Source organism: Polypterus senegalus, chromosome 8, assembly GCF_016835505.1.
Source record: "Polypterus senegalus isolate Bchr_013 chromosome 8, ASM1683550v1, whole genome shotgun sequence".
Lineage (NCBI taxonomy): Eukaryota > Metazoa > Chordata > Cladistia > Polypteriformes > Polypteridae > Polypterus > Polypterus senegalus.
Genome location: NC_053161.1, coordinates 86,066,185 through 86,093,237, shown reverse-complemented (window position 1 = coordinate 86,093,237; position 27,053 = coordinate 86,066,185). Strand labels below are relative to the sequence as shown.

The window sequence follows — 27,053 nt, the reverse complement described above, 5'->3', positions numbered from 1 at the left end:
GTTCTTAGGTGTGGAATTACCTGAGGGCTCTATTTAAGACACTTGCTGACATAACTATTTTGCTGTGGCATTAATACTTCTAATGGTGTTCATCAACCTTTTTGTACTTTTCCCAATTTGTAAGTCTTGTGGTCATTTTGACCACTTAAATTAAGGCTTTTTCTGGTTCTTGGCTTTTGCACTGGTTTTCTGAATTGGTTTTTAGATTTATGGACTTTGGCTTTGCCTTTAGTTCATTTTTTTGTCATCTGCTTTTTGATATATTTAAAGTTCCCCTGCAACAAAGGAAAGGGAAAGAGAAAATCCTGTTAGCATTTCTGGAAAAACTAAACCTGGGTAGTAATGTGGTGGTCCATAGTTGTTCTAACAGAGCAAATAACTCAAAGTCAAACAATAACCACAGTTCTGGAGATCTATGCCAACTGGATGCCTAAAAGGCATTCTACAATATAAGTTCTAGGCAGTCTAGTTTAAGATTAATCCATTGCATCCTTGTATTCCAAAACTCACCCTGCCTCTGTGTCAATTCCCATGGGCAAGAGTAGCAGGCAACACAGTAGGATACTTAGAAGAAAACCAGAATCCAGGATAAGACCACAAGGCTAATGGCCTTGATGGTGCTTTGATTAGTTAGCCCAGTTTGCTGATATATTTTGGTATAACGTTACTTTCATAAGTTGATAAGTTCATATTGTATATTTCTTAAAAATTTGGATCTTTCCTAAAAGTCATACCAATTATTTGCAAACTATGTGCTTTTGCTTGTACACCAGGCTGCTGATCAGCATTGTGGAAATGGAAAATGCTATAGATCCATCTCTGTTTAATTTTTATGATAACATAACATTTATTTATATAGCACGTTTTCATACAAATAATGTAGCTCAAAGTGCTTTACAAAATTAAATAAAAGGAAGTTAATTAAAAACATAAACAAACAATATTAGCCATTAACAGTATGTAACAAAGAAAAAGGCAAGGTTGAATGACCAGACATAAGCTTAAAATCTTTCTTTTAGCTTTGGTGTACATACAGTAGATATGAAGTTCTTCTTTAAAACCTGAGAATACTGTAAATACAGTAGATATCATTAGTCTTGACATGTAGCATTAAGGCGGACACTATATTGTTGGCCAGGGAGTGCAATTTAGCCTCAGTGTCAGAAAGACTGGGATCACAAGGCATTTGATATTAACAACTAGAATTACGTTTTTTGGAATTCTAACATTTCACACTATGAAATCAGCAAATATGAGCAGTGTCTTATTGTCTGCTTAAATAAACACGTTGCTGAGTAATGAGTGGTGGTTCTAGGTCAGTAATTTTATTGAATCAGCCCGCAATCTAGGAGTTATCTTTGACTCTAGCATGTCATTTAAAGCGCATATTACAAAGTTGTCCAAATCATGTTTCTTCCATCTTAAAAATGTTAGGAAATTAAGGCGCTTTCTAAATAAACAGGATTCTGAGAAATTAATTCATGCATCTATTTCTAGTAGGATTGACTATTCCAATGTGGTGTTCACTGGATGTTCAAACTGTTCTCTATACAGCCTCCAGTTAATCTAAAATGCGGCTGCAAGAATTATTACAAGAACAAGAAAATATGAACACATAACTCCAGTTCTTAAATCCTTACACTGGCTCCCAGTTAAGTTTAGGGCAGATTTCAAAATCCTCATTTTAACATATAAAGCATTAAATGGCCAAGGTCCGGCTTACTTGTCTGAACTTATCATGACTTACAAACCAGAGCACACATTAAGATCTCAAGATGCCGGTCTGCTTATGATTCCAAGGATTTATAAAATAACAGTGGGAGGTTGAGCTTTTAGTTACAGGGCCCCTAAACTGTGGAATGGTCTGCCTGCTTTTATAAGAGATGCCCCTTCGGTCTCAGCCTTTAAATCCCGGCTGAAGACTCACTACTTCAGTTTAGCATATCCTGACTAGAGCTGCTGATTAACTGTACAGACTGCATCTCTTTTGTTAGTCATTAGCACTAAAACATAAGTAGCATGATAGTTATAATTGAATACTAACCCTCACCTATTCTGTTTCTCTTCACTTGGTGCCACAGCCCACGTGCCAAGTTGTTTTGCCTGCCTATGGTAAAGTCATCCCTGATGGAGGATCACAGGAATCATGGGAAAGAGGAGTCCTTTCATTGGATTGGCTGGCCCAGCACTGTTTCAACTGTGGAATGGTCAAATGGGTGAGGCAGCTTGATGGATGACGTCTCCAGGACTCTAAAAATATCCAAATCTTATTATGTGATATCATCTACTGTTAAATTCTGCTCCGTACTTCTAAGATTTTTATTTTTATTTTTATGCTGTATTGAGGATTTGTTCTGTTCTGTGTATTGCATTGTATTGACCCCCTTCTTTTTGACACCCACTGCATGCCCAACCTACCTGGAAAGGGGTCTCTTTTTGAACTGCCTTTCCCAAGGTTTCTTCCATTTTTCCCTACAAGGTTTTTTAGGAATTTTTCCTTGTCTTCTGAGAGAGTCAAGGTTGGGGGGCTGTCAAGAGGTAAGGCCTGTTAAAGCCCACTGCGGCACTTCCTGTGTGATTTTGGGCTATACAAAAATAAACTGTATTGTATTGTATTGGTACCAAGAAACAAAACTTAGACCCCAATTATACTGTTACCCAATCACTCTGGTTGCAATTTTGTGGTGCTGATTGTGGCCATACACTGACAACAGCAGAGTTTCAAGAGATTGAAGCTGAATCCAAAATGACTGATTTACCTAAACAGATCAAGTAAACCCAATTTTCAGTTTGCCTAATGTCTGTCAGGCTTGCAACTACATCTTCTAAACAGCATATTTGTCCTAACAACTCCTAAGTTAACTATGCACTTTAAAAAATGAAACAATCTTTACAGTCAAATAAAGCAAAGGTGTACATATTACAGCACACATAACATGTAAACATTCCTTTAGTAAGTGGAGAACAAATAGATTTAGATTAGTGCTCAGTCTATCTTCAAAGGATTTGTCATCTTTGATTGATCTGCTGTGTCATCAATTAAGTTCAATGATTGTTGGTTGGCTATAAGCCGCTCATGCTCAGGTTTCATTTCTAGCTGGCTGCATTAACTCTACTGTGCTCTACTTATTACTTGAGTCTAGTGAGGGTTTGGCTTAACTTAAACTTTTTTGCTCTCATCAATCGTTTATTCATCTTTGTTTAATTATTTTGGAAGTTATTATGTTTATGAATTCCTAATAAGTTGACCGAGTATGTGTTGAACAGCTCAGTAGCTTGACTGGTCATGAGACTGTCTTGAACTCCTGCTTCCATTTCAAGCAGTTCAAATAGCAATAAAATATTGCAGGTTTATAAAATAATATTGAAAGGCTCCACTATTTCACTTTTTCTCACTTCAAATATCAGCTGCAATAGTGAAAACAGAAATATTAGCAACTTTTATCATTTGCTGAATTCTTTGCTCTTCAGCAATTGGTCCCGAAAAAGAACATCAAAATAAACAAAAGGCTGGATTGAAATTCTGAACAGCAGTCAAATATTAAAATGCAGACAGACTGCAAGAATCAGGGATTTGTTGGGTGTTCCTTTTTATTATTTTGTTTTTTAAATGTACTTCATGAAAGGTAATTTAAAACAATGTGCTGTTTTTTTTAAATGCTACTTAATACCTCTGTATTTCTGTGTAGCCAGAATATTTAAAAAATTCTTAGTTATATAAAAAAACTTGTTTGACCTTCAGCTCTACCTATTATACAGTAGTTTCTGGATGTTTAAACTTAAGAAAGACCAGCACAAATATTCCTGCAAGCTAAAAAGCTTTTCTATATTGATAAACATGCAAATTGAGTAAAACAAAAAAATAATGCATGTCTGCATAACCATTTAAAGCAAATTTCACGGTGACATGTTAATTGTTAATTATATATATATTTTTACCACAGAAGATAATTTCCCATTGCATTGTGGAAAAAAATGGTTTACTGCCTGATGAGCCCATGGTGGATTTTCTTTTATTGAATTCAAAACATATAAGACAAAGCCGACATATTTCAGCATCTAAAGAATATAAGACCAAATTTAAGGTAAAGTGCTGGCAGCATATGGGTTCACCGACAAAAGCGCGATTGACATATGAGCGCCGACAAAACCGCGACGGAGAAATGACCGCCGACAAACTCGCTAACTGGCTTTCGACAAATGCGCGCCGACAAAATCGCCATGACAAAATCGCGAGAGAGGCCAAGAGAGTGGGACTACATATGGGCGTGATCTTAAGGACTATCTGCGTGCCGTGTCTCATAATATTGACTTCTAAAATAAACATTATTATATATGCTTTAAACTAGTAATTCATATTTAATTAAACTTTCGCGATTTTGTCGGCGCACATATGTCTATCGCGCAAATGTCGGGTCACTCAGCATATGTCTATTAAAATAGTGGTGCCATTCAGAAGAAACAAGAGCTATGTGCTAGAACGTGTGGGAAACAATAAGTTTAATTATTAAAATACTTTTCTTGCAAAGCTTGGGACCGTTAACCAGAAAGGTTCAGTTAAAGAAGAAGAAGAATTTATAATCCTTTAAAACAACAATGATAAGAAGTATGCAACCAAGGAATGGTTTAAAAATTATTCTAGAGTGGCCTACTCAGATCCTGGAACTCAATCATAAATAAAATCTCTGAACTCAAAGGTGATCCCCATGAAATGAAACTGAGCTTGAACTTTATTGCAACGCAGTGTGGAATAAATATTGCAAAATCCACATGTGCTAAATTGATAGAGACGTATTCAAATAGACTTACTGTATTAATCAAGAAAAAAGTCTCTCTAGATAGTGTTACTTACAGTTTTTCTCAAAGCATTTCAATTTAAATGTAAAATATATATATATATTCAACCATTTTGAACAACAAATCTTGTTTAACAACAACATTTATTTCTATAGTACTGTACATTGTCATACAAGCAAAGTTTTTCAAAGTGCTTTGCAACATGTCAAAAAAGTAGTTGCATGGAAAGAAAAACAAATTTATAATAGAATAACAATGTATAAATAATATACAAAAATAATGTGAACTTACATAAGATAGATATACAAGTCCTTAAATAGAGAACTGCTTTTTAGGTCTGTAAACGAGGGTCTGACGATAAGGCCAAGATGGAGAGAAATAATAAGAAAAATCTCCAGTTAAGCTGGACAAAAAAACAAAATCTGTAGGCGTTTCAGACCAAAGACTACCCCCACTAGGCATTCTAACTAAAATAAATACTTTTAAATTGTTTTTACTATTAATCTTGGTAGTTAATTATTGCCAGGCGACTCCTCAATAGGCGTTTTAAAAGGGGAGTAAGCTCAATATAAGATCAACCAATAATACCTGCTCCACAAAAATATAGATCATGGGTGCCTTTCATACAAGTTTAAATTGTATAAATCCATGTATTTCTTAGGTAAATGTGATAATTATTTTGGTAGAAATGGAGGGATCTGCTAATGGTACTGGAAATGCTGTACAAAACTAATTGCCTGTCAATGAAAGAAGAAAAAGAATCAGAATGTGTGGTAGTATAAGAGGAAGACAACCAGACAAAGGCAGAATATCACCCAGACTAAGATGTCTGGCTGATGAAATATGAACCATAATTGTGGAGTATGTCATAAATTATGACTTACTATGGAAAAAGCAGGGTGAAAATTGTGGGCAAATGTAGAACACTCCACATTTTCATTAATATGTTCAAATGTTTAGACATTTAGGAAGGAAAACAGGTGAGTTGTCTTACATAAACAATTCTGAATTTTTTTTTCATTTACTGTATTGCATTACTACTCTCATTTTGTACTGAAATCCTACTGTAAGTTCTTTCATGTTTTACATATAACATTAGAGAAATGTCCTTGGTAAAAAAAACAAGGGATTTTACATATTTCCCCTATTAAATGTTCTACAGTACTGTAATACTGTAAAATTAAAAAATATATATTTCATATTCAATGTTTTTACAATAAACAAAATGTATGCCAATCTACAGTATTTCTGGTTACAGAAGACTGGTTTTGCTACACAACAAGAGGAAGAAGTTTGCAACATTGCAATAGCAAACAATGCTATTAGACTACGAGAAATTTGAAGTAGAATTGTGGCAGACATTGGTATTTTTCTAAACATCACTTCATTAAGTGTTTCGACAATAGACAGAGTGCTAAAGAAGTACCATCTTACAATGAAGCAGCTCTACAAGCAATGAGGAGCAGAGGTACCATTATGTGAAGGTACATTTTCTCCTTTACAGTAAAATGTTGTTACAGTATTTTTGCTTTTTTCTCCATTTCACTTGTAGATTACTCAGATACTGGATACTATGATACACACACTGATGTAAAGCAGTAAAGAATATATAAACTCATTTATGTTTATTGTATATTTTTAGAGAATAATGTTTCATATACTTGTGTTTGTTGATGAAGCTGGGTTTAATTTGTCCAAATCTCAAAGGTGAGAATGCAATATTATAGGTGAAAGAGCGACAATCGATGTTCACTTCCCGGGTCCTCCCAGCGTAGAGATTGCATGTTCTCCCCGAGTCTGCGTGGGTTTCCTCCGGGTGCTCCGGTTTCCTCCCACAGTCCAAAGACATGCAAGTTAGGTGCATTGGCGATCCTAAATTGTCCCTAGTGTGTCCTTGGTGTGTGGGTTTGTGTGTGTGTGTGCCCTACCCGGGGTTTGTTTCCTGCCTTGCGCCCTGTGTTGGCTGGTATTGGATCCAGCAGACCCCCATGACCCTGTAGTTAGGATATAGCGGGTTGGATAATGGATGAATAACAGAATAACTTTTTGTATTCTGGTGCTTCTTATTGTGATTGAGCAGAACTAACAAAATACCCAAATACAAAGGTATGCTATTAAACCAGAACCAGTCAATTGCATCAATTACATTTCAACTGCATTACTTTATTACAGAAAAATAATTAATTTTTAAAAACTGTGCAGGTATTCTTTCTTGTTTTTTACATTTTATTGAATTTATTAAAACCAAGTAACATTCCATACAAGCCAGTCAAACTTGACAAAACTAAATTCAGATCAACCTTCACCCATGAGAAAGAGAGCTAGGTGAACAGCCAGAGTAAAATTTTAAGAGTAGAAAAAAGGGGGAGAAAATAATTTTTCCCAATTTAAGTACTTATTCTAAAATTTTATTGATTAGATCCTGCCATGTTTTAAAACAGTTTTGAACAGATGCTCTAAGTGAGAATTAGATTTTTTCCAAATCTCCCCATATGTTGTTTTTCTCATCAAGCACACTGTTCTTGCAACCTGGCCATAACTTTTGCTCTCCATAGCCAGACATCATACCATTTAGGGTGTGGCCATAAAAAGGGCAGTCTTGTCAGTATTGGAGTTGGACAAGGGTGCCATTAGTCTAAACCTTGCTGAGGAACAGTAAGTGCATGAACAGAGAGGGACTGGATGTAAGGCCAATGACTGATCACCAGTTGCCCCAAAGACTTGATTTTTGCTAGCAACAACAGGAACAACAAGGGGTGTTTGAACCTCAAAAAGAAACTGCAGTACCACCACAAGCAGAAGGTGCTATCAAGGAGAAAAAGGAGACGAGTTCCTATAATAAAGCAAAGAAAGAGCACTGAAGATTCTTCTATGTGTCTGGAGAAGATGACCATGAAAGGAACATAGTATCGCTTAAACCAGAACCATAAGTATACCTACTTTGATTTCAAAAACCTGTAATTGTAAATTAGTAGTTAGGACAAAGGTAATGTGTTAAGGCAGGGATTCTGACACTTTTTTTAAGCCAAAGCCATCCCACTAATATAAACCCACTGCTGTGCAGTTTTTTGGATTTTGATTTTGCTAACAGCAGTCCCACAGCATACTTCTGTGTATTAGCAAACCTTTATTCAGAAACAATGCTTATGTATAGCAGATTATTTATGTATGGGAGTGAAAGTACAAGAGATACAATCACTAATTCCTTTTTCCCTCTTTCAACAGAGCAACAGAAGAATAACCTTTCTTTCCCACTTCCGTTCCAACCAGATGACATCACTTCCGTCAACCCTCAGATGACTTCACTTTCCGGTCCCATTTGATGATGTCAGTTCTGTCTGCCCTTTGATGACATCACTTCTGTCTCCCATGGATGACATCACTTCCTCCACTAGGTGATATCATTTCCACTTCCACAAGTTCCCTTCCTGTCATTTCATTATATAAGGTCCAACCAATCTGTATTTTGATTGTTAAATTAAAGACCATTACTCATCTGATTTTTGATTTTACGCACCAAACTTTATACAGGGAAGGCCTCCCCAAATCTTTATATTTGTTTTGTTGGTTTGTTTCTTCACAATATCAACATATATATGCAGATATTGTATTTCTGTAATCCTTGTGTTTATCAATAAATTGTATTGTTCTCTTTCTTAGAATGTTTTGTGCTTCAGTTACCTTGATATGCCAAAGAAAGTCAAGGTAAAGTAGGAGCCTTGCCAAAATATTTGATTAATTAACATCATTGCCAACGGCAAGACTGATAATTATCCAAGCTAAAAATCATCTTTCTGTTTCCCACATTTATTGGTGTCTCTCTGGGTGGACACAATAAATCACACTCATTCCTACATTTATTGGCATCCCAGGGTGGGCATCTTATTGATTATCCATCCATCCATCCATCCGTCCTCTTCCGCTTATCCGAGGTCGGGTCGCAGGGGTAGCAGCTTAAGCAAAGAGGCCCACACTTCCCTCTCCCCGGCCACTTCTTCCAGCTCTTCGGGGAGAATCCCAAGGCGTTCCCAGGCCAGCCGGGAGACATAGTCCCTCCAGCGTGTCCTGGGTCTTCCCTGGGGCCTCCTACCGGTTGGACGTGCCCGGAACACCTCACCAGGGAGGCGTCCAGGACGCATCCTGATCAGATGCCCGAGCCACCTCATCTGACTTCTCTCGATGCGGAGGAGCAGCGGCTCTACTCTGAGCCCCTCCTGGATGATTGAGCTTCTCACCCTATCTTTAAGGGAAAGCCCAGACACCCTGCGGAGGAAACTCATTTCAGCCGCTTGTATTCGCGATCTCGTTCTTTCGGTCACTACCCATAGCTCATGACCATAGGTGAGGGTAGGAACGTAGATCGACTGGTAAATTGAGAGCTTTGCCTTACGGCTCAGCTCCTTTTTCACCACAACAGACCGATGCAGAGCCCGCATCACTGCAGATGCCGCACTGATCCGCCTGTCAATCTCACGGTCCATTCTTCCCTCACTCGTGAACAAGACCCCGAGATACTTGAACTCCTCCACTTGGGGGAGGATCTCACCCCCAATCCTAAGAGGGCACTCCACCCTTTTCCGGCTGAGGACCATGGTCTCGGATTTAGAGGTGCTGATTCTCATCCCAGCCGATTCACATTCAGCTGCGAACCGCTCCAGAGAGAGCTGAAGATCACGGCCTGATTAAGCAAACAGGACAACATCATCTGCAAAAAGCAGTGACCCAATCCTGAGTCCACCAAACCGGAGCACCCCCCACAGGATTCCCCGAGGAACACAGTCGAACGCCTTTTCCAAGTCCAGAAAACACATGTAGACTGGTTGGGCAAACTCCCATGCACCCTCCAGGACTCTGCTAAGGGTGTTGAGCTGGTCCACTGTTCTGCGACCAGAACAAAAACCACACTGTTGCCCCTGAATCCGAGGTTCGACTATCCAGCGGACCCTCCTCTCCAGAACCCCCAAATAGACTTTTCCAGGGAGGCTGAGGAGTGTGATTCCTCTGTAGTTGGAACACACCCTCCGGTCCCCCTTTTTAAGGAGGGGGACCACCACCCCAGTCTGCCAATCCAGAGGCACTGTGCCCGATGTCCATGCGATGTTGCAGAGACGTGTGAACCAAGACAGTCCTACAACATCCAGAGCCTTAAGGAACTCTGGGCGTATCTCATCCACCCCCGGGGCCCTGCCACCAAGGAGTTTTTTGACCACCTCGGTGCCTTCAGTCCCAGAGATGGGAGAACCCACCTCAGAGTCCCCAGGCTCTGCTTCCTCATTGGAAGGTATGTTAGTGGGATTGAGGAGGTCTTCAAAGTACTCCCTCCACTGAACCACTACTTCCTAAGTCGAGGTCAGCAGCGCACCATCCCCACCATATACGGTGTTGACACTGTACTGCTTCCCCCTTCTGAGACGGCGGAAGTTGGACCAGAATCTCCTCGAAGCTGTCCGAAAGTCATTCTCCATGGCCTCTCCAAACTCCTCCCATACCCGAGTTTTTGCCTCAGCAACAACCGAAACAGCATTCCGCTTGGCCTGCTGGTACCTATCAGCTGCCTCCAGAGACACACAGGACAAAAAGGTCCTATAGGACTCCTTCAGCTTGACGGCATCCCTCACCGCTGGTGTCCACCAACGGTTTCAGGGATTGCCGCCACGACAGGCACCGACCACCTTGCGGCCACAGCTCCGGTCAGCTGCCTCAACAATAGAGGCATGGAACATGGCCCATTCGGACTCAATGTCCCCCACCTCCCTTGGGACGTGGTTGAAGTTCTGCCGGAGGTGGGAGTTGAAGCTACTTCTGACAGGGGACTCTGACAGCCGTTCCCAGCAGACCCTCACAACACGTTTGGGCCTACCAGGTCTGACCAGCATCTTCCCCCACCATCGAAGCCAACTCACCACCAGGTGGTGATCAGTTGACAGCTCCGCCCCTCTCTTCACCTGAGTGTCCAAGATATATGGCCACAAGTCCGACGACACGACCACAAAGTTGATCATCGAACTGAGGCCTAGGGTGTCCTGGTGCCAAGTGCACATATGAACACCCTTATGCTTGAACATGGTGTTCGTTACGGACAATCTGTGACGAGCACAGAAGTCCAATAACAAAACACCGCTCGGGTTCAGATCAGGGGGGCCATTCCTCCCAATCACGCCTTCCAGGTCTCACTGTCATTGCCCACGTGAGCATTGAAGTCTCCGAGCAAAACGAGGGAATTCCCAGAAGGTATGCCCTCTAGCACCCCCTCCAGATACTCCAAAAAGGGTGGATACTCCAAACTGCTGTTTGGTGCATACGCACAAACAACAGTCAGGACCCTTCCCCCCACCCGAAGGTGGAGGGAGGCCACCCTCTCGTCCACAGGGGTAAACCCCAATGCACAGGCTCCAAGTCGGGGGGCAATAAGTATGCCCACACCTGCTCGGCACCTCTCACCAGGGGCAACTCCAGACTGGTAGAGAGTCCAGCCCCTCTCAAGGAGATTGGTTCCAGAGACCAAGCTGTGCGTCGAGGTGAGTCCAACTATATCTAGCTGGAACCTCTCGACCTCGCGCACTAGCTCAGGCTCTTTCCCCTTCAGAGAGGTGACATCCTCCTTGAACCATCACCTTATCGTGGTGGAAGGGTTTGCATGTCCCAATGATCCTAGGAGCTATGTTGTCCGGGGCTTTATGCCCCTGGTAGGGCCACCCAAGGCAAACTGGTCCTAGGTAAGGGATGAGACAAAGAGCGGTTCAACGAACCTCCGATTAAGAACAAAAATCTTGGACGACATTTTCCCTTGCCCAGACGTGGGTCACCGGGGCCCCTCTCTGGAGCCAGGCCTGGAGGTGGGGCTCGATGGCGAGCGCCTGGTGGCCGGGCCTGCACCCATGGGGTTCGGCTGGGCACAGCCTGAAGAGGTAACATGGGTCCTCCTTCCCATGGGCTCACCACCTATGGGAGGGGCCAAGGAGGTTGGGTGCAGTGTGAGTTGGGTGGTGGCCGAAGGCGGGGACCTTGGTGTTCTGATCCTCGGCTACAGAAACTGGCTTATTGATTATTAATTATCAATTCCTACAAATGTAATTGAATATTGTCAGCTCTGACCAAAATAAAAGCCTTCTGCTATTAATTACAGTAATATGAATAACGCTAAAATGAAATGTCAGATATGTGCATTTTATTATTAATAGTTGTTAACATTAGTCTTTCTTCTTCATTGTATATGGTTCTGCATTAGTCTGCCAATTTTTAAAACTGTTCTGAAAATATTGACAGATCAAACTTATTTACAAAAGCTAAAAATACTGTAACACTGGGGCACAGGACCTGTGACAGTGAGATAGAGAGAAAGATAGAGAAATATGCTTTGCTGCTGCATGTGCTTAATATGCACTCTTTCAAAAAAAGTTGGGTCTAAGAGGTGGGGAGCAGGAGAATGTACAAATTGGCATAGGTGGTGGACACCAAGTAGGAGAACGAGATTGGATGTGCATGAAAGGAGAGGAGACTTGCTGCAGAAACACTGTGAGATCAATTTGTAGAAATGAAACAGAGCCTAGCATATACTCTCAGGTTGAGCCACTGTGTAACTAAGCATGCTTTTTAAGACTCACTCCCCTGACCCCCTCTATTTTTTGTGCATATTCTCATGTACCACTTGACAGCCACACACATACCACACCTGCTAAAAATGGCAGCACTAGTCTATTCATACATCAAATGCAGAAAATTTTCAGGTGTGTTTATTTAAAAACTAGAATTTTCAAAATTGAAACTGATTTCTTTTTTTAAAAACATCAACCTTGCCAGAAAGTTTAAACTTGCCACAGTTTAAAAACACGATATTATGGTATTAGTGTCACTATAATTGAAAGGTAATAACCTTGTAAATGATAAATTCTAGCTGTTAGAAGTTCCTTCCTAAATCCAATAAGAAAGTGTAGAGCAGCATCTCATACACATGCACAGACAAAACTCTCTGTGTGGGGAGAAAAGCCAGGGCAGACTAGCTGTGATTAAATCAATGCCACGATGTAGGCAATAGAAGCTTTATAACCTGCCTGTTACTTATTCAAAACTAGTTACGTATACTAAAATTTATCTTAAGCACATTAATTAAAAATTTCAGAATTCATAAGTTATGTGTCTTTTTTCTGTAGAAGAAAAAAGTACAACTAGGCTATCATAATTTTAGGTTTTGTATAGTTATTGTTCATTGTCAATATCTGTTTACATACATCTATATATACATCCATATATCCATCTTATATTATTCTTATGTTATAAATATATTGGATTATTTTGTTTCTTGCAACAAGCATGCTTGGGTTATTTGTTGAAAAATAGTCTATCGCCACTCTCAGTCCACAATTGGAAATGTTTAATGCAGACTTTCACCAATTCATGAATCTAGTTCATAAATTGTATGGATCTCATCATATTTGTGGTGACTTGGCTGGAAGGTAAAACAGAAATCCCCAACTCAACCTACATTAATTAGGTTTCCTCTGGGCAAGCATCTTAGTAATTGTTAACTTAATTACTATAAAATCAAAAAAACTAGAGTTTGACAGTACATTGACAGAATCAGCAGTGAAAATTCTAATTTGGAAAATACTGTATAATAATTTATAAACTATACCACGATTTAATATTTTAAAACAGATGAAAATCAGGATTAATTTAAAAATATAATCTCTTCTATAAAGATGTATACTCACCAGCCACTTTATTAAGTACACCTTGCTAGTACCAGGTTAGACCCCCTTTTGCCTTCAGAACTGCAGTAATTCTTTGTGGCACAGATTCAACAAGGTGCTGGAAACATTCCTTAGAGATTTTAGTCCATATTGACATGATAGCATCCCACAGTTGCTCCAAATTTGTCGGTTGCACATCCATGATGTGAATCTCCCGTTCCACTCAAATCACCCCAAAGGTGCGCTGTTGATTTGAAGTCTGGTGACTGTGGAGGCCATTTGAGTACAATGAATGCATTGTTATGTTCAAGAAACCAGTCTGAGGTTTGGGATAGTCAGCAACAATACTGAGATAGGCTGTGGCATTTAAATGATGCTCAATTGGCCCAAAGTGTTCCAAGAAAATATCCCCCACCCTTACACCACCACCACCAGCCTGAACCACTGATACAAAATAGTATGGATCCATGCTTTTATGTTGTTGACTCCAAATTCTGGCCCTACCATCCAAATGTTGCAGCAGAAAATGAGACTTCTGTTGTCCAATTTTGGTAAGCCTGTGTGAATTGTAGCCTCAGTTGCTTGTTTGTAACTGACAGGTGTGGCACCAAGTGTGGTCTCCTGCTGCTGTAGCCCTGAGATGCTCTTCTGCATACCTCTGCTGTAATGAGTGGTTATTTGGTTTACTGTTGCCTTTCTATCACCTCAAATCAGTCTGGCCATTCTCATCTGACCACTGGGATCAACAAGACATTTACGCCTAGAGAACTGGCACTCACTGGATATTTTCCGTTTTTGGACCGTTGTCTGTAAATCCTAGAAATGGTTGTGCATGAAAATCCCAGTAGATCAGCAGTTTCTGAAATACTCAGAACAGCCCATCTGGCAGCAACAACAATGTCACGTCCAAAGTCACTTAAATCATCTTTCTTCCCCATTCTGATGCTTGGTTTGAACATCAGCAGGTCGTCTTGACAATGCCTAAATGCATTCAGTTGATACTATGTGATTGGCAGATTAGATATTTGCGTTAACAAGCAGTTGAACAGGCATACCTAATAAAGTGGGTTACACAATGACTATGTTTGACATACATATGGTCAGTCAGTCAGTCATTGTCTAACCCGCTTACTCCTGATCTTTACTATAAAGTCACCATATAATACTGATCCATGCTAAAATACAAATTAAAAATAGAGAAATCATTTTCATTGTAAAATTTGCATTACTGCACATTCCAAAGGTAGAAAGATTTCTTCATGACAAAACTTAATACATTATGCATGTTTTGTTAAGTAGTATTGAACTTATTGTAAAGAAGATAGGTCTTTAAGATTTGAATTACTATTAAAAGATTTCCACTTTTCTACGGAATTTTATCAAGTCTTTGATGAATATTTTGTACAAGTACCATCATGCCTCAAGCTGTATATTTTCCCTGGGAGTAGAGTTCAGGCTTGGGAGACTATGTGAATAATGTAAAAAATGCAAGAGAAGATAATGGAGCACTCAATAAATCCATTTTAGCTTTCCCTCACTTAAATATGGCTTTAAACTATGGCCATTTGTTTTATTTAAGTTCTGATAAGATATCCATGTCTACATTTTTATAACTAAAGCTAAATAAGAAAATATTATTAAGCTAGTAGTACAGTTTACCTTATCTGGTTCTTTTAAGTCACTAAAGGGTATGTTAGCCTGTGTTCTCTTTCCATAGTCCCATTTTGTCCAGAATTTAGTGAACATTTGCTGTTCCATGGCGCTATCAATCTTGTTGGGGTCAATGTTTGACACATCTTCTTGGGGTATGGCTTCTAAATATCTGTAATTTAGAATTGATAATGTAAGTGAATTAGAAATGTACTACTGAATACACAGTGAGTGATAGAAAGCCAATTCACAAATGAATTGTTTTCATTGTAACATCCAAGTAAAATACACCAAGTTTAGCTTTTTTACTTTTTGGCAATTTTAGCAGCATTTTTTCTTTTTGTTCACCAGCATTGTTTGGATGCAGATTTGCATTAAGTGACAGAAAACACTGAGCATGAGATTTATAGAGAAATTAAATTGGAAATTGAAAATAATTCACAGTAATAACACATTTAATTTAAGAACACAAAAAAATTCTGGAGAAAACCCATAGCTACAATGTGAAAGCATGCAAATTCCAAAGAGATGCTTTAGGAATCAAAAAACAGTGAAGTAGCAAGTGTACCCACTGCTTTGCCAAATTTCCCTTACCTCTATCTATTGAATATATAATATAATTTTATATACATATAATTCTTAATTGTTCTATCATTATATTGCTCAGTTAAAAGGAAATCAGGCAAATAATACTACTTGACAGTACCTTAAGTACCCCTTCATTTCCATTTGAAGACTTGCTTCATATTCTTTTAGATCTTCCTGAAGATCCCTGTAGGATCAGAAGCCAGTTTGTATATTGTCAGTTGTGGTAAACTTGATGACAGCTATGAATATAATACATCATTCATTCAAAGGAATGTTGCTTTAGCCTTATACTGTCAAGGAACAATCAAGTTGAATAGAAAAATATTGCTTCTGGCACTACAAGTGCAAAATGCAGTATGTTGTTAAAGAGCTTCTATAACTAAAAAGAATTTTAATAAACCCAGATCTGAAGAACTATATATAGTGTATAAATGTTAAAAATCTATACTTGCTTCTATGAAACAAGCTGAAGCAAGAATGATTTGACAGTTTGTGGCAGGTTTCCTCTTTTGCTTTAGTCTATGTACGTTTTACTCAATGCAACAGTACTGAAATAATCCATAGTAAAAAACAATGAAAGTCTTCTAACTTGCTTTTTAACAATTATAAAATGAAGCTTTGCGATAGATGCCAGATTTAAAAACAACAATAAACATCCTACAAATTAGTTTGTAATGTATACAGCTTTAGTCAAACTATGTGACATAGGAGGACATATTTAAATTGAGCAGTGTATATAAAATACTGTAGCATTCACAGTACAGTTAAATACTGATGAGTGAATCTAGCAGAATAAAACAACTTTAAAACATATTTACAGGTATATTGGCCATCTCTTCCATTCTATTATGTTATGCAAATGGAATGGGAGAATAAAAACTGGCAAAATAACATACAGACCAAAAATTATTGCAAATGTCTATTAACATGTAGGAGACACTCGTAATACTGAGACAGCATCCAGTGCCATGCAGTACAATCAAGTCCAATCCCAATTACAGTGTTATGTGCATGTATGGTTTGACATACAGGTCTGAGGTGTGACTGTTTCTGTGTGCTTGATGGGACTAAGCAAAATAAATCACAGAATGAGGATATAGGGGGGTTCATGTATCTATTTACTTCTGAGTCAATGACCCAGAAGAATACTTGTGAGTCCCAGCTTACTCCACATACAACTGCAGCCTCTGCCACTCTCAAGAATTTAAAAGGATACTACTACCTGTGACTCAACAATGTCTCAGACGACAGGAAAATTGTAAAATAACTACACTGTGCTTTTGACTGACACAGGTGTTGTCTCTATGCACCAGCTTTGTCATTGTACCTTGAAATGGGGTTTACTCAAATGGCCCTCAACCCTTTTTTCACTGTATTTATTTATTTAGTTTTTTTAACTGAGGCTAAAATGCTCTATGAACACTGAATAAGCTAATATCCCACTTGTCAAGAATCTCTTCCTGGTTCTGCTTATTGTTTTCTTAATAAGCCCTAATTAAGAGTTTTCTTTCTTTCATTCTTTCATTTTTTTTGTTTTGTTGCTGTTTTTTGGTTAAACACACAACAATAAACTTAAAGTTGTTGAACCCTGGGGCCTTTTTCATGCCATCCAAGTTGTTAATTGTAGATCAACTTAATTATCTGTTTTATGTGACTGCTTTGTTTAGTTTATAGTTTTGTATACTCCCAAACACCATAGGGTGCACTTTACATGTAGTACAAAGAAGTCATTTCATTTAAATGAACATTTTTTAATGTTTAGCTCTAAAGTAGTTAAATTTAGTTCAAGACAAATTTTGTTGTAACATGTACAGATAGCTTGTCGGCCCACTCCTCATGTTTATTTCTACACATGTCTTTTTTGTATTGAGATAAAAACGTTCATAGGTCAATCTATAACCAGCTAAAAATATATTTTTTTTCTTAGCCCATTTAGTCTAATGCAGTGCTGCACAGACCTGAAATGTAACCCAGCGGCCCTATACACAAACTGTAAATTCAGGAAGCAACCCAGGACAAGTCGACACTCCATCCCAAAAGTCAACCTAACACACACATTTTTAGTTATGAAAGGAGATTCTAGCACCCAAAGAAAGTCCATATAGGCATGGAGAGAACTTGAATAGCTTTACATAAACAGGGCTGCGATACAAACTACTGTGCAATTGTGCCATACATTACTATATAATACAGTCAGAGCACCCAATGGCATTCACTTAAATACAAAAATACCATACACTATGTACATTTTAATAATCACAAGACACTTTACATAGTACATTAGGATGCAATTCAATTTGCTGCCCTCCAACATATCTGAATATGTTAACCTAATTAAATACAAAACTAAAATGACGTATAGAGAAAAATTGAAATAAATATTGCATAGATTTATTCATATATAGTGAAACAGCAATAATTTTTCACATATAATTGTTTAGAAGCATCAATTAGACAAGAATATAGTATAGGTGCACTGATAAGCCATGTTCTAATTATTATTTTAATATAATTACGCTGCGAAAACCAGAACCAGTGTAGTGTAGAAATGATAGGTGGGGATGTTTTCTGTGCAGAGCAAGAACGCATTTGGATTGATAACGAAACAATATTATAAATTGTAAATTAGTTGTTTATACAGTAATCCATGGCTATATCGCACTTCGACTTTCGCGGCTTCACTCCATCACAGATTTTAAATGTAAGCATATCTAAATATATATCACGGATTTTTCGCTGGTTCGGATTTCTGGGACAATGGGTCTTTTAATTTATGGTACATGCTTCCTCAGTTTGTTTGCCCAGTTGATTTCATACAAGGGACGCTATTGGCGGATGGCTTAGAAGCTACCCAATCAGAGCACGTCTTACATATTAACTAAAACTCCTCAATGATATAAGATATGCTTCCCGCGCGGTGCTTGATTGTTTGCTTTTCTCTCTCTCTCACCCTCTCTGACATTCTCTGCGCCTGACGGAGGGGGTGTGAGCAAAGGGGCTGTTTGCACAGAGGCTGTTTGCCTAAAGGATACGGACGCTCCTCTACAAAATGACGCTTTATCGCAGTGCTTCGGCATACTTAAAAGCACGTATTGATATTTTGATTGTTTGCTTTTATCTCGCTCTCTCTCTCTCTGACATTCTCTGCTCTTGACGGCACTCCTTTTGAAGAGAAGATATGTTTGGCATTCTTTTAATTGTGAGAAAGAACTTTCATCTCTGTCTTGTCATGGAGCACAGTTTAAACTTTTGACTAAAGGTTGTTTTTTCCTGTCTAGAGGGCTCTAATAATGTTAACAGTGTGGGAGAGTTTATAAGGGCATAAAATATATAAAAATAACCATACAAACATATGGTTTCTACTTCGCGGATTTTCATCTATCGCGGGGGGTTCTGGAACGCAATCCCCGCGATCGAGGAGGGATTACTGTATTGTCAATGCATCATGATATAACTGCTATAATGCTCTTGGACTACCTTGATATAATGATGGTAATATTACTGCTTTACCTATTTTGAATTTGTCTGAACTAGGAGGAGGGATTACTGTATTCCTAGAAATTATTATCGGTGTAATGTTTATGTTTATTTTTGTTATTGCCTCATAAATTCCAACTGCTGTGTCTGATGCCATCACAGAAGGACAGTCTGAAAATTATTTTTGAAGCATTTGTGGATATAAATCAGAGAATTTTACTTTTGGCCAATAATGCCCCTCAACCATACCCCCCCCAAACTGTGTCACCTGGGGCAGACTGCCCCCTCCGCCTGACTCTACCTACGCCACTGGATATCAGTTAATCACAGTGTCTACTCAGTCACAATTAAGTTTCTCAGGTCCTGATTTACATTCCTATGTAATTCTTGCATGCCACAGCTACTTTGCTGTAGCATTAGTTTGCTTTTGCGAGTGTATTCTTTGGCTCATTTTGGAGCTTCCCTCTATTGTAAAGTTTACTCTTTTGACCTAGTGGTATTTTGGATATGCTGGCTTTTGATTTAGTATTGGTTTTTTAGGATTTATAAATGTCAATTTATGGACATATTGACTTTGATTTTCTGTTTTAGCTCTGATGTTCAGTTTAGCATGTTTTATTGGGTGTCTGTGCCTTGACAACAATATTTCCAGTCTCCTAATATGCTTTCCTTCTCTTGGTCATTTCTAAAATCCTCTTTATTTCCTTATCCCAAAAATTCTATTTGCACTTCAGAACTCTAATAGTTTGCCTTCCTATTTGGGAAATTCATAACATAATTGGCAGCAAACAGTTTTCATTCAACTTATAATAATAATAATACATTTTATTTATTTGTAGATGCCTTTCTAAACACTCAAGGACACCAAACAATAGACAAAACACAGGTTATAAACGAAAGTAAAATACAAAAGTTAAAATCAGAGAGAGCTATTGTAATCAAAGAGAAAAAGCAATCTATAACAAATTAATTTTAAGTTTAGATTTGAAAAGTGAAAATGATTCAATATTTCTGAGCTCAGATGGTAGTGAGTTCCAAAGCTGGGGAGCAGAACGACTGAATGCTCTGCTCCCCATAGTGGTAAGACGGACGAAGAGGACAGTCAAGTGGATGGTGGAAGAGGATCTAAGGATACGGGAGGGAATGGCAACATGGAGGAGGTCAGACAGATATGGAGGGGCAAGGTTGTGGATAGACTTAAAAGTTAGTAGGAGAATTTTGAATTGAATTCGGAACTGAACTGGAAGCCAATGAAGCTGCTGCAAAACAGGAGTGATATGGTGAGTAGAGGGGGTGTGACCTGTTGAATCTGACCCTACAAACTCACACAACACACACTCACACAACAACTGAGTTAGTTTGTTACGGTAAAGGAACACCTCTGTAATATGGTAGTTTGCAGTTATTCTTATTCAGTACATGGTGTTGACATTCCTGCAATGTTCAATATAAAAGTTTTATTACATGCAGTATTTACTTTATATAGTTCAGCACCGTATATCAACTAAAATGTAAAAGACGGCTAACTGTCTCTCTTTACTTTTCTCATCCAATGTATGGCTAAGTTTCTGGGTTTTACCATATTCCTATTCTTCCTCTTTAAAATAGTCTTCTTTTCTTCACCCCTGTTTTCCAACATGTGTATCAACATTTGTTCAGGAAATGATTTACACAGTATAATTGGTTGTATTTTTACTGTCAGATCATTTTACAATATCCTTTTAATCTATATCCAGATAGGGCCTGTCTATTTATTTGTAAAACTATTGTAAAAGGTAAACCTAAATATTAAAAAATAAAGCAATATGACCCAACATTCTGAGGCCCCCAGTGACTTGTCAATCCTGCAACTGAGAATTACATAAGCAGGTACTGAGAATGAATGGAGAGATGTAACCCTTAATTTGAAACCACCACAAGAAAAACCACGGCATATAATTGAAATATATTTTATTTCACAATTTTCTTCTTGTACACTTGAGCATCCTACACAAACATAGCTCTATCATAAAATGGTGTTTTTTATTCATTAATTATAGACTATCTTTGTATTAGCAAATATTTTGTAAATGCTTATTAAACTAGGCTAGATGATTGCTTTCCTAGTACATTGCAGAAACAATCTGTAATACAGTATTTCTTCTAATAATGATTTCTCTTCACAAAAAACAGGAAGAACACACACATAACAACTGTGCGCAGGTTGATGAATATGTGAGACAACAGTACTCACCACTGTGTCAATGTTTCACCATGTTTCAAAAAATGTATATTTAATGGTAAATGAAAAAGAGAAAATGATACCAATTAATTTCAGCCAATATATTGTGTGTATAAAATGTCAAGGGGGATGAATATTTATAATTACTGTCCATAAAGCAAGCATGGATTCTACCCAGTGACCTGAAACAAACACTGAACTCCTTTGGTACTGTGTCTCTTCATAGAATCCTTGAGTACCTCCAGTTTGACTTTGTGGTGAATGAGCGGTTGCTCATGGACTCCCGATTGTGGCACATTACCTGCATTGTGGAGGAGCATCAGTTACGACACTATGGCTTTTTTTGCATGATTCCCCCGAGGGTTATCTGGCTCGCAAGATCCTCATTGTTGAGGACCCAAGTGGCTAGACCTTGCAAAGGGTATGCCCACAAAACCCCGTGGCTGCGGCAGATTGATGGTAATTTCCTGAGGGTGGGACTGGACCGTATGTTTGCCTTTGCCAACCAGGACCCCAAGCTGTTTCGTCGTGTGGTGGGTGCAGCAACACACTGTACCAGTGCATGCTCCCCAACCTGACCTGACCTGTGCATAAAGCCCAATACACAGTGCTGAATATACTGTTCAGTGCAGTAGAAGATAATACAATAAAATGAAGAAGTTTAAATTTTAAAAAATGCATAAAAATTCAAGAACGTACCTTAGCCTACAATTGCATGCAGTTAACAAGGCACTAAAATAATGCCATTAATGCACACACTTTCTAACTTCTTAAAACAGCTCTTCACAGTAAGTTATCAAAAAACCTCACCATAAATAAAGTAAAATTGCACCAGGGCCTGATGCATGATACTTGTAAAACACTGAACTAACTAACTAACTAACTAACTGACCGCTAGAGGTGTTAATCTCGATGATTTGAAAAGTTATGTAACTTTACAAAAGTTATGTAATCAAATGCACAGCACACCAACAAATGAGCACAAGAATAGCATGAGAAGCTACAAGTATGCTCAATAATGTTTAAACATTCAAAGTAAGTTAAGCTCCCTTTGTAATAATATTTCCATTATATACATTACACATATCAGTATTATTTGAATTATGATATATTAGCCTCTAGGAAACTGTGCTTTTTCCAATAAATTATTTAATGAAAGCATTATTTTTCCCACAATTAATAAAAATGAAATACAGAACAAGTGGCCAAGCAAAACATATATCACAAAAGGAACACTACACAAAAATTGAGAAAAGACATAAAACCATATAAACAAAAATGTAACGATGTACTGTGCAATTTATAGTGCTACATTACAGGATGAAAAATCAAAAAGGACAGTTGTCCATATGTAAATATTAACTGTTGTACGTGGCAATTAAGCTGGACATATCTTCATTTAGATGCTTCTCAAAAAGCAGTGGGCATGTCATCTCAAGGTACACAGATTAAAACTAATTACATTTTCATGTACAGGTGAACCCTTTTGGTGTTTTTGCGAGGGTCTAGTAAGCAAAATTCCTACTCTTTTCTTCACAGTGACGACAGCAAATAGAAACCTACCAACCGCAGTACTGGGAAATACCTTTGCATGCATTCTGGGAAACATGAATTGTAAATTCCTGGTAGAAAAAAGGGTGGCATGGTGTCGCAGTGGTAGTGCTGCTGCCTTGCAGTTAGGAGACCTGGGTTCCACGCTTCCTTGCGTGGAGTTTGCATGTTCTCCCCTTGTCTGCGTGGGTTTCCTCCAGGTACTCTGGTTTCCTCCCACAGTCCAAAGACATGCAGGTTAGATGCATTGGTGATTCTAAATTGTCCCTAATGTGTAATTGGTGTGTGGGTTTGTGTGTGTGTGCGTGTGTGTGTGTGTGTGTGCCCTGCGGTGGGCTGGTGCCCTGCCCAGGGTTTGTTTCCTGCCTTGCGCCCTGTGTTGGCTGGGATTGGCTCCAGCATACCACCGTGACCCTGTAGTTAGGATATTGCGAGTTGGATAATGGATGGATGGATGGTAGAAAAAAAGAGGGGGATAAATTGAATTTGATCCATATTTATCATTTGTCCCACTCTTGTTACTCAAAATGTCAGTGGATTGTGGCCCAGAAAAACTGCCTATTTTAAATTTTTATGTAGTTAATTTTTATTACATATATTTTATTATGTAATTATGTATCATTAAGTAAACTCATATCCCTTAAAAATAAATATATATAATATATAGTTTTTTAAATATTCGTGTTGAGGGATCAAATGTGTCTGGATGGGTGGCCTGGCCCTCTACAGGCTCCCCTGTAGTGCTGAGCATGGTAATAAGTAAAAGCGGGCAATTGTTTTTAACTGTGATCTTGTTTAATTCACTTAAATAAATATATGGACTTTGTGATCCAGATTTCTATGAAAGAAAAAAATGAATTAGAGACATGCAGTAATCCTAAATATAATCCTAATTTGATAAAGAAGACTCTAGACTTAATTGCACAGTCACTGGTTCAATAAGATGAAAGTGTTGGTGACCCTTGTCCATTGTGACATCAACAAAATTGCAGTAATATATGATTGAAATATGGTAAGAAACATGAAGCAACATTTTCTTCTTTAGAACTATTCCCCAATTAGGCTGTTCGTGATATGCCTCAAAGTAACCGAAATAATAAACGAACAAAGAAAAAGCCCGACAAATAAGATTTTGTCTTCCAGTAAGGCAACTATCCTTTAATACTCAGAAATGACAGTGTACTGTACATTCTTTTAACAAGTAATGCTCAACACAATGTATGGACAGTTGCTGTGCAAAAGTATACTTTAAATAAGCTGCGGAAAGGATGGCCAGTGCAAAAGTTTGAACATTTTGCTGTTTAATATTCTAATCCATGATACAGCATATTTCATCACGCTAACTTTTAAGAAAAGTAATATTTTTTATTTTTTATATTGAAGCTTTTTTATTTATATTATTTTTATTATTTATATTGCAGCTTTTCACTTTTTAATATTGCAATTATTACGGTAACTATACGCAATCAAGATTTGAAATAAAAACATTTACATTTATTTTATAATTTCTTTGACTAAAATTAGATCATGACAAGAAATACATATAAGCATAAGAGACTGTTAGTGTCAGGAACATATTAGGTGTTATAATTTGTTTACAATTTATCAATTATTACTGTAATTAGTTTTGTGACATTTTTGCATCCGCATTTTGTTTTATGGTCACAATCATCTTGTGCTTTCTTTTTAATTGGCATCACCATATTGTTTATTGCAACGGTTCCCATTGCTAGTCACGTGACAATGAAAGTCATATTATGGATGGTGTCATCAGCCTGAGACTATGAAACTGACAAGCAACTCTCTGAACTTTTTCCTTTAACTAAAGAAAGACCTTTTTTAGAGTAACAGAGGCTACAAAGCACTTCTGAGAAGATCTTTAGTTTAGCATGTTTTCCGGCTTGATTATTTTGCTTCTTGTCTTTGAATTATGTCTAACATCTTGGTGCTTAGTTTTCCTGTAACTCATGTTGACAATTTCATAATAGCCAATGGTTGTATTACAGATTTTTACAGGTAAAAATCAATAACAGGAATCATTTTATTAATCTGTATCACAATCAAACAATAGTTTTACCTGCCTTTGATTATATTTTTGAAATTTTCTTATTATACTCACATGATTCTGTCATGCAGGTAGTGTATGGTACTCTCTGCTTCATTTCTTTTTCTTTGTAATTTCTCCTCATAAGCAGACCTAGCAGTCTCTATCAGTTCATCTTTTGCTCGTCCTCCTCTAACATTTTGTAGAAATTGATGGTTGCTTGATTCTCTGAGGGGTATATTATCCAAGATTTCCACTGAAGTAAAGTGCTTAGCCATATTAATGTACTCTTTGTCTTTGGCAACTGGATTTCCCTTCAAGTTAAAACAAACACAGAATTTTCCAGATTGTTTTCTGGTTATCACAAAGAGGTCAAACCAAATCTGTAAATTCACACTAACTTTAATTACTCAAAAGAAATTTTGAAAAAGACAATGTAATTCAGTCAATGCAAAGCAACTGTGTAATAATTGTTGCTGTTTGTTTTCTTACACTCTTCTGTTAAGATTGGTGAATATTTAGAATAAACAATTCGGATAGTAGTCTTATCATGCTTTTGAAGGTCCTGACAACATGGAGCTATGCCTTGTAAACAGTCAGTCAGTCATTTCCCAGCTAGCTACATCCTAACACAGGGTCACAGGGGTCTGCTGGAGCCAATCCCAGCCAACACAGGGCGCAAGGCAGGAAAAAATCCCCGGGCATGACATAAGCCCACCGCAGGCCTTGTAAACATCTTCTACTAATTATGTGTTCATTCTCTTAGCTTTTAAAATATGGACATTTTTTGTAGTCTACATTTATACATGATAGCTCTTTCCTGGAGAAAGTCTAGTCCAGCTTTTCCTTTTTGTGCTGTGGTGTACAAAACCTTTGTCAAAGCCATTAATGGGGGCTTTTTAGTATTCTAAGTAATTTGTGATGTGTGAAAATGAAAAGGACTATAATTGGGTACTAATAGTGCATTTTCTGCTTTATGTTCAGTAATGTTATACTGATTGCAGTAAATTATTCAATTTATCAACATGTAAAATGTTAAATATACTAGTAATTACTTAATTTTGTTTTACTAAATAACTGAATTACTGTTCCTTAGAAAAAAATTCTATGATTTTCAGAACTACACATGCTCATTTACTGTACTTACGTTAAGTCTTGATTTCCTGTCTTGTTTGGTGAATAAAAAAGTTTCACTGTTTAACTTACTACATGTGTTTAAAATCCATAAATAATTTACATCTGTAATAGTGCTGCTTACTTTGAAAGCACTTCCCTTAAAATTGTGGTTCTATTCAGTTATTTTGATTCCTGTTTTTATTTTCTCAAAAATACTAAAGGAGAAAATACTTAAAGTATTGAAAAAGGGTGAACATTTCTTTTGATTTTACACACTTTAGGTTGCCCTGAATAAAATTAACCATTCCTTGCATGACATTTATGTTTGCAGTGGATTCAGAAAGTATTCAGACCCCTTCACTTTCTACACACTTATTTGTGTTGTAGATTTAATTTTAAATGAATACATTTGCCATATACCCCTGCAGTCTACACTCAATACCCTATCATGACAATGTGAAAACATGAACAGAACAGAAAGATTTGCAAATTTATGAAAAACCTCTCATTCAGGGCGGCACAGTGGCACCGTGGTAGCGCTGCTGCCTTGCAGTAAGGAGACCTGGGTTTGCTTCCCGGGTCCTCCCTGCATTGAGTTTGCATGTTCTCCCCATGTCTGCGTGGGTTTCCTCCGGGTGCTCCGGTTTCCTCCCACAGTCCAAAGACATGCAGGTTAGGTGCATTCTTCTTCTTCTTTTTCTTTCGGCTGCTCCCGTTAGGGGTTGCCACAGTGGATCATCTTCATCCATATCTTTCTGTCCTCTGCATCTTGTTCTGTTACACCCATCACCTGCATATCCTCTCTCACCAAATCCATAAACCTTCTCTTAGGTCTTCCTCTTTTTCTCTTGCCTAGTAGCTCGATCCTTAGCATCCTTCTCCCAATATACTCAGCATCTCTCCTCTGCACATGTCCAAG

General features: G+C 38.0%; 1 protein-coding gene across 1 annotated transcript in view; it reads right to left on the bottom strand.

The window, feature by feature from the left end:
* The window catches only part of LOC120534098 (leucine-rich repeat-containing protein 23-like), a 70,564-nt gene that overhangs the window by 26,682 nt on the left and 16,829 nt on the right, over positions 1 to 27,053 (bottom strand). The window contains exons 7-9 of the mRNA XM_039761369.1: positions 25,094 to 25,332; positions 15,844 to 15,909; positions 15,147 to 15,309 (exon numbers count right to left, since the gene is read on the bottom strand). Coding sequence (XP_039617303.1) covers positions 15,147 to 15,309; positions 15,844 to 15,909; positions 25,094 to 25,332 — 468 coding nt within the window. The remainder of the gene's footprint in view (positions 1 to 15,146; positions 15,310 to 15,843; positions 15,910 to 25,093; positions 25,333 to 27,053) is intronic.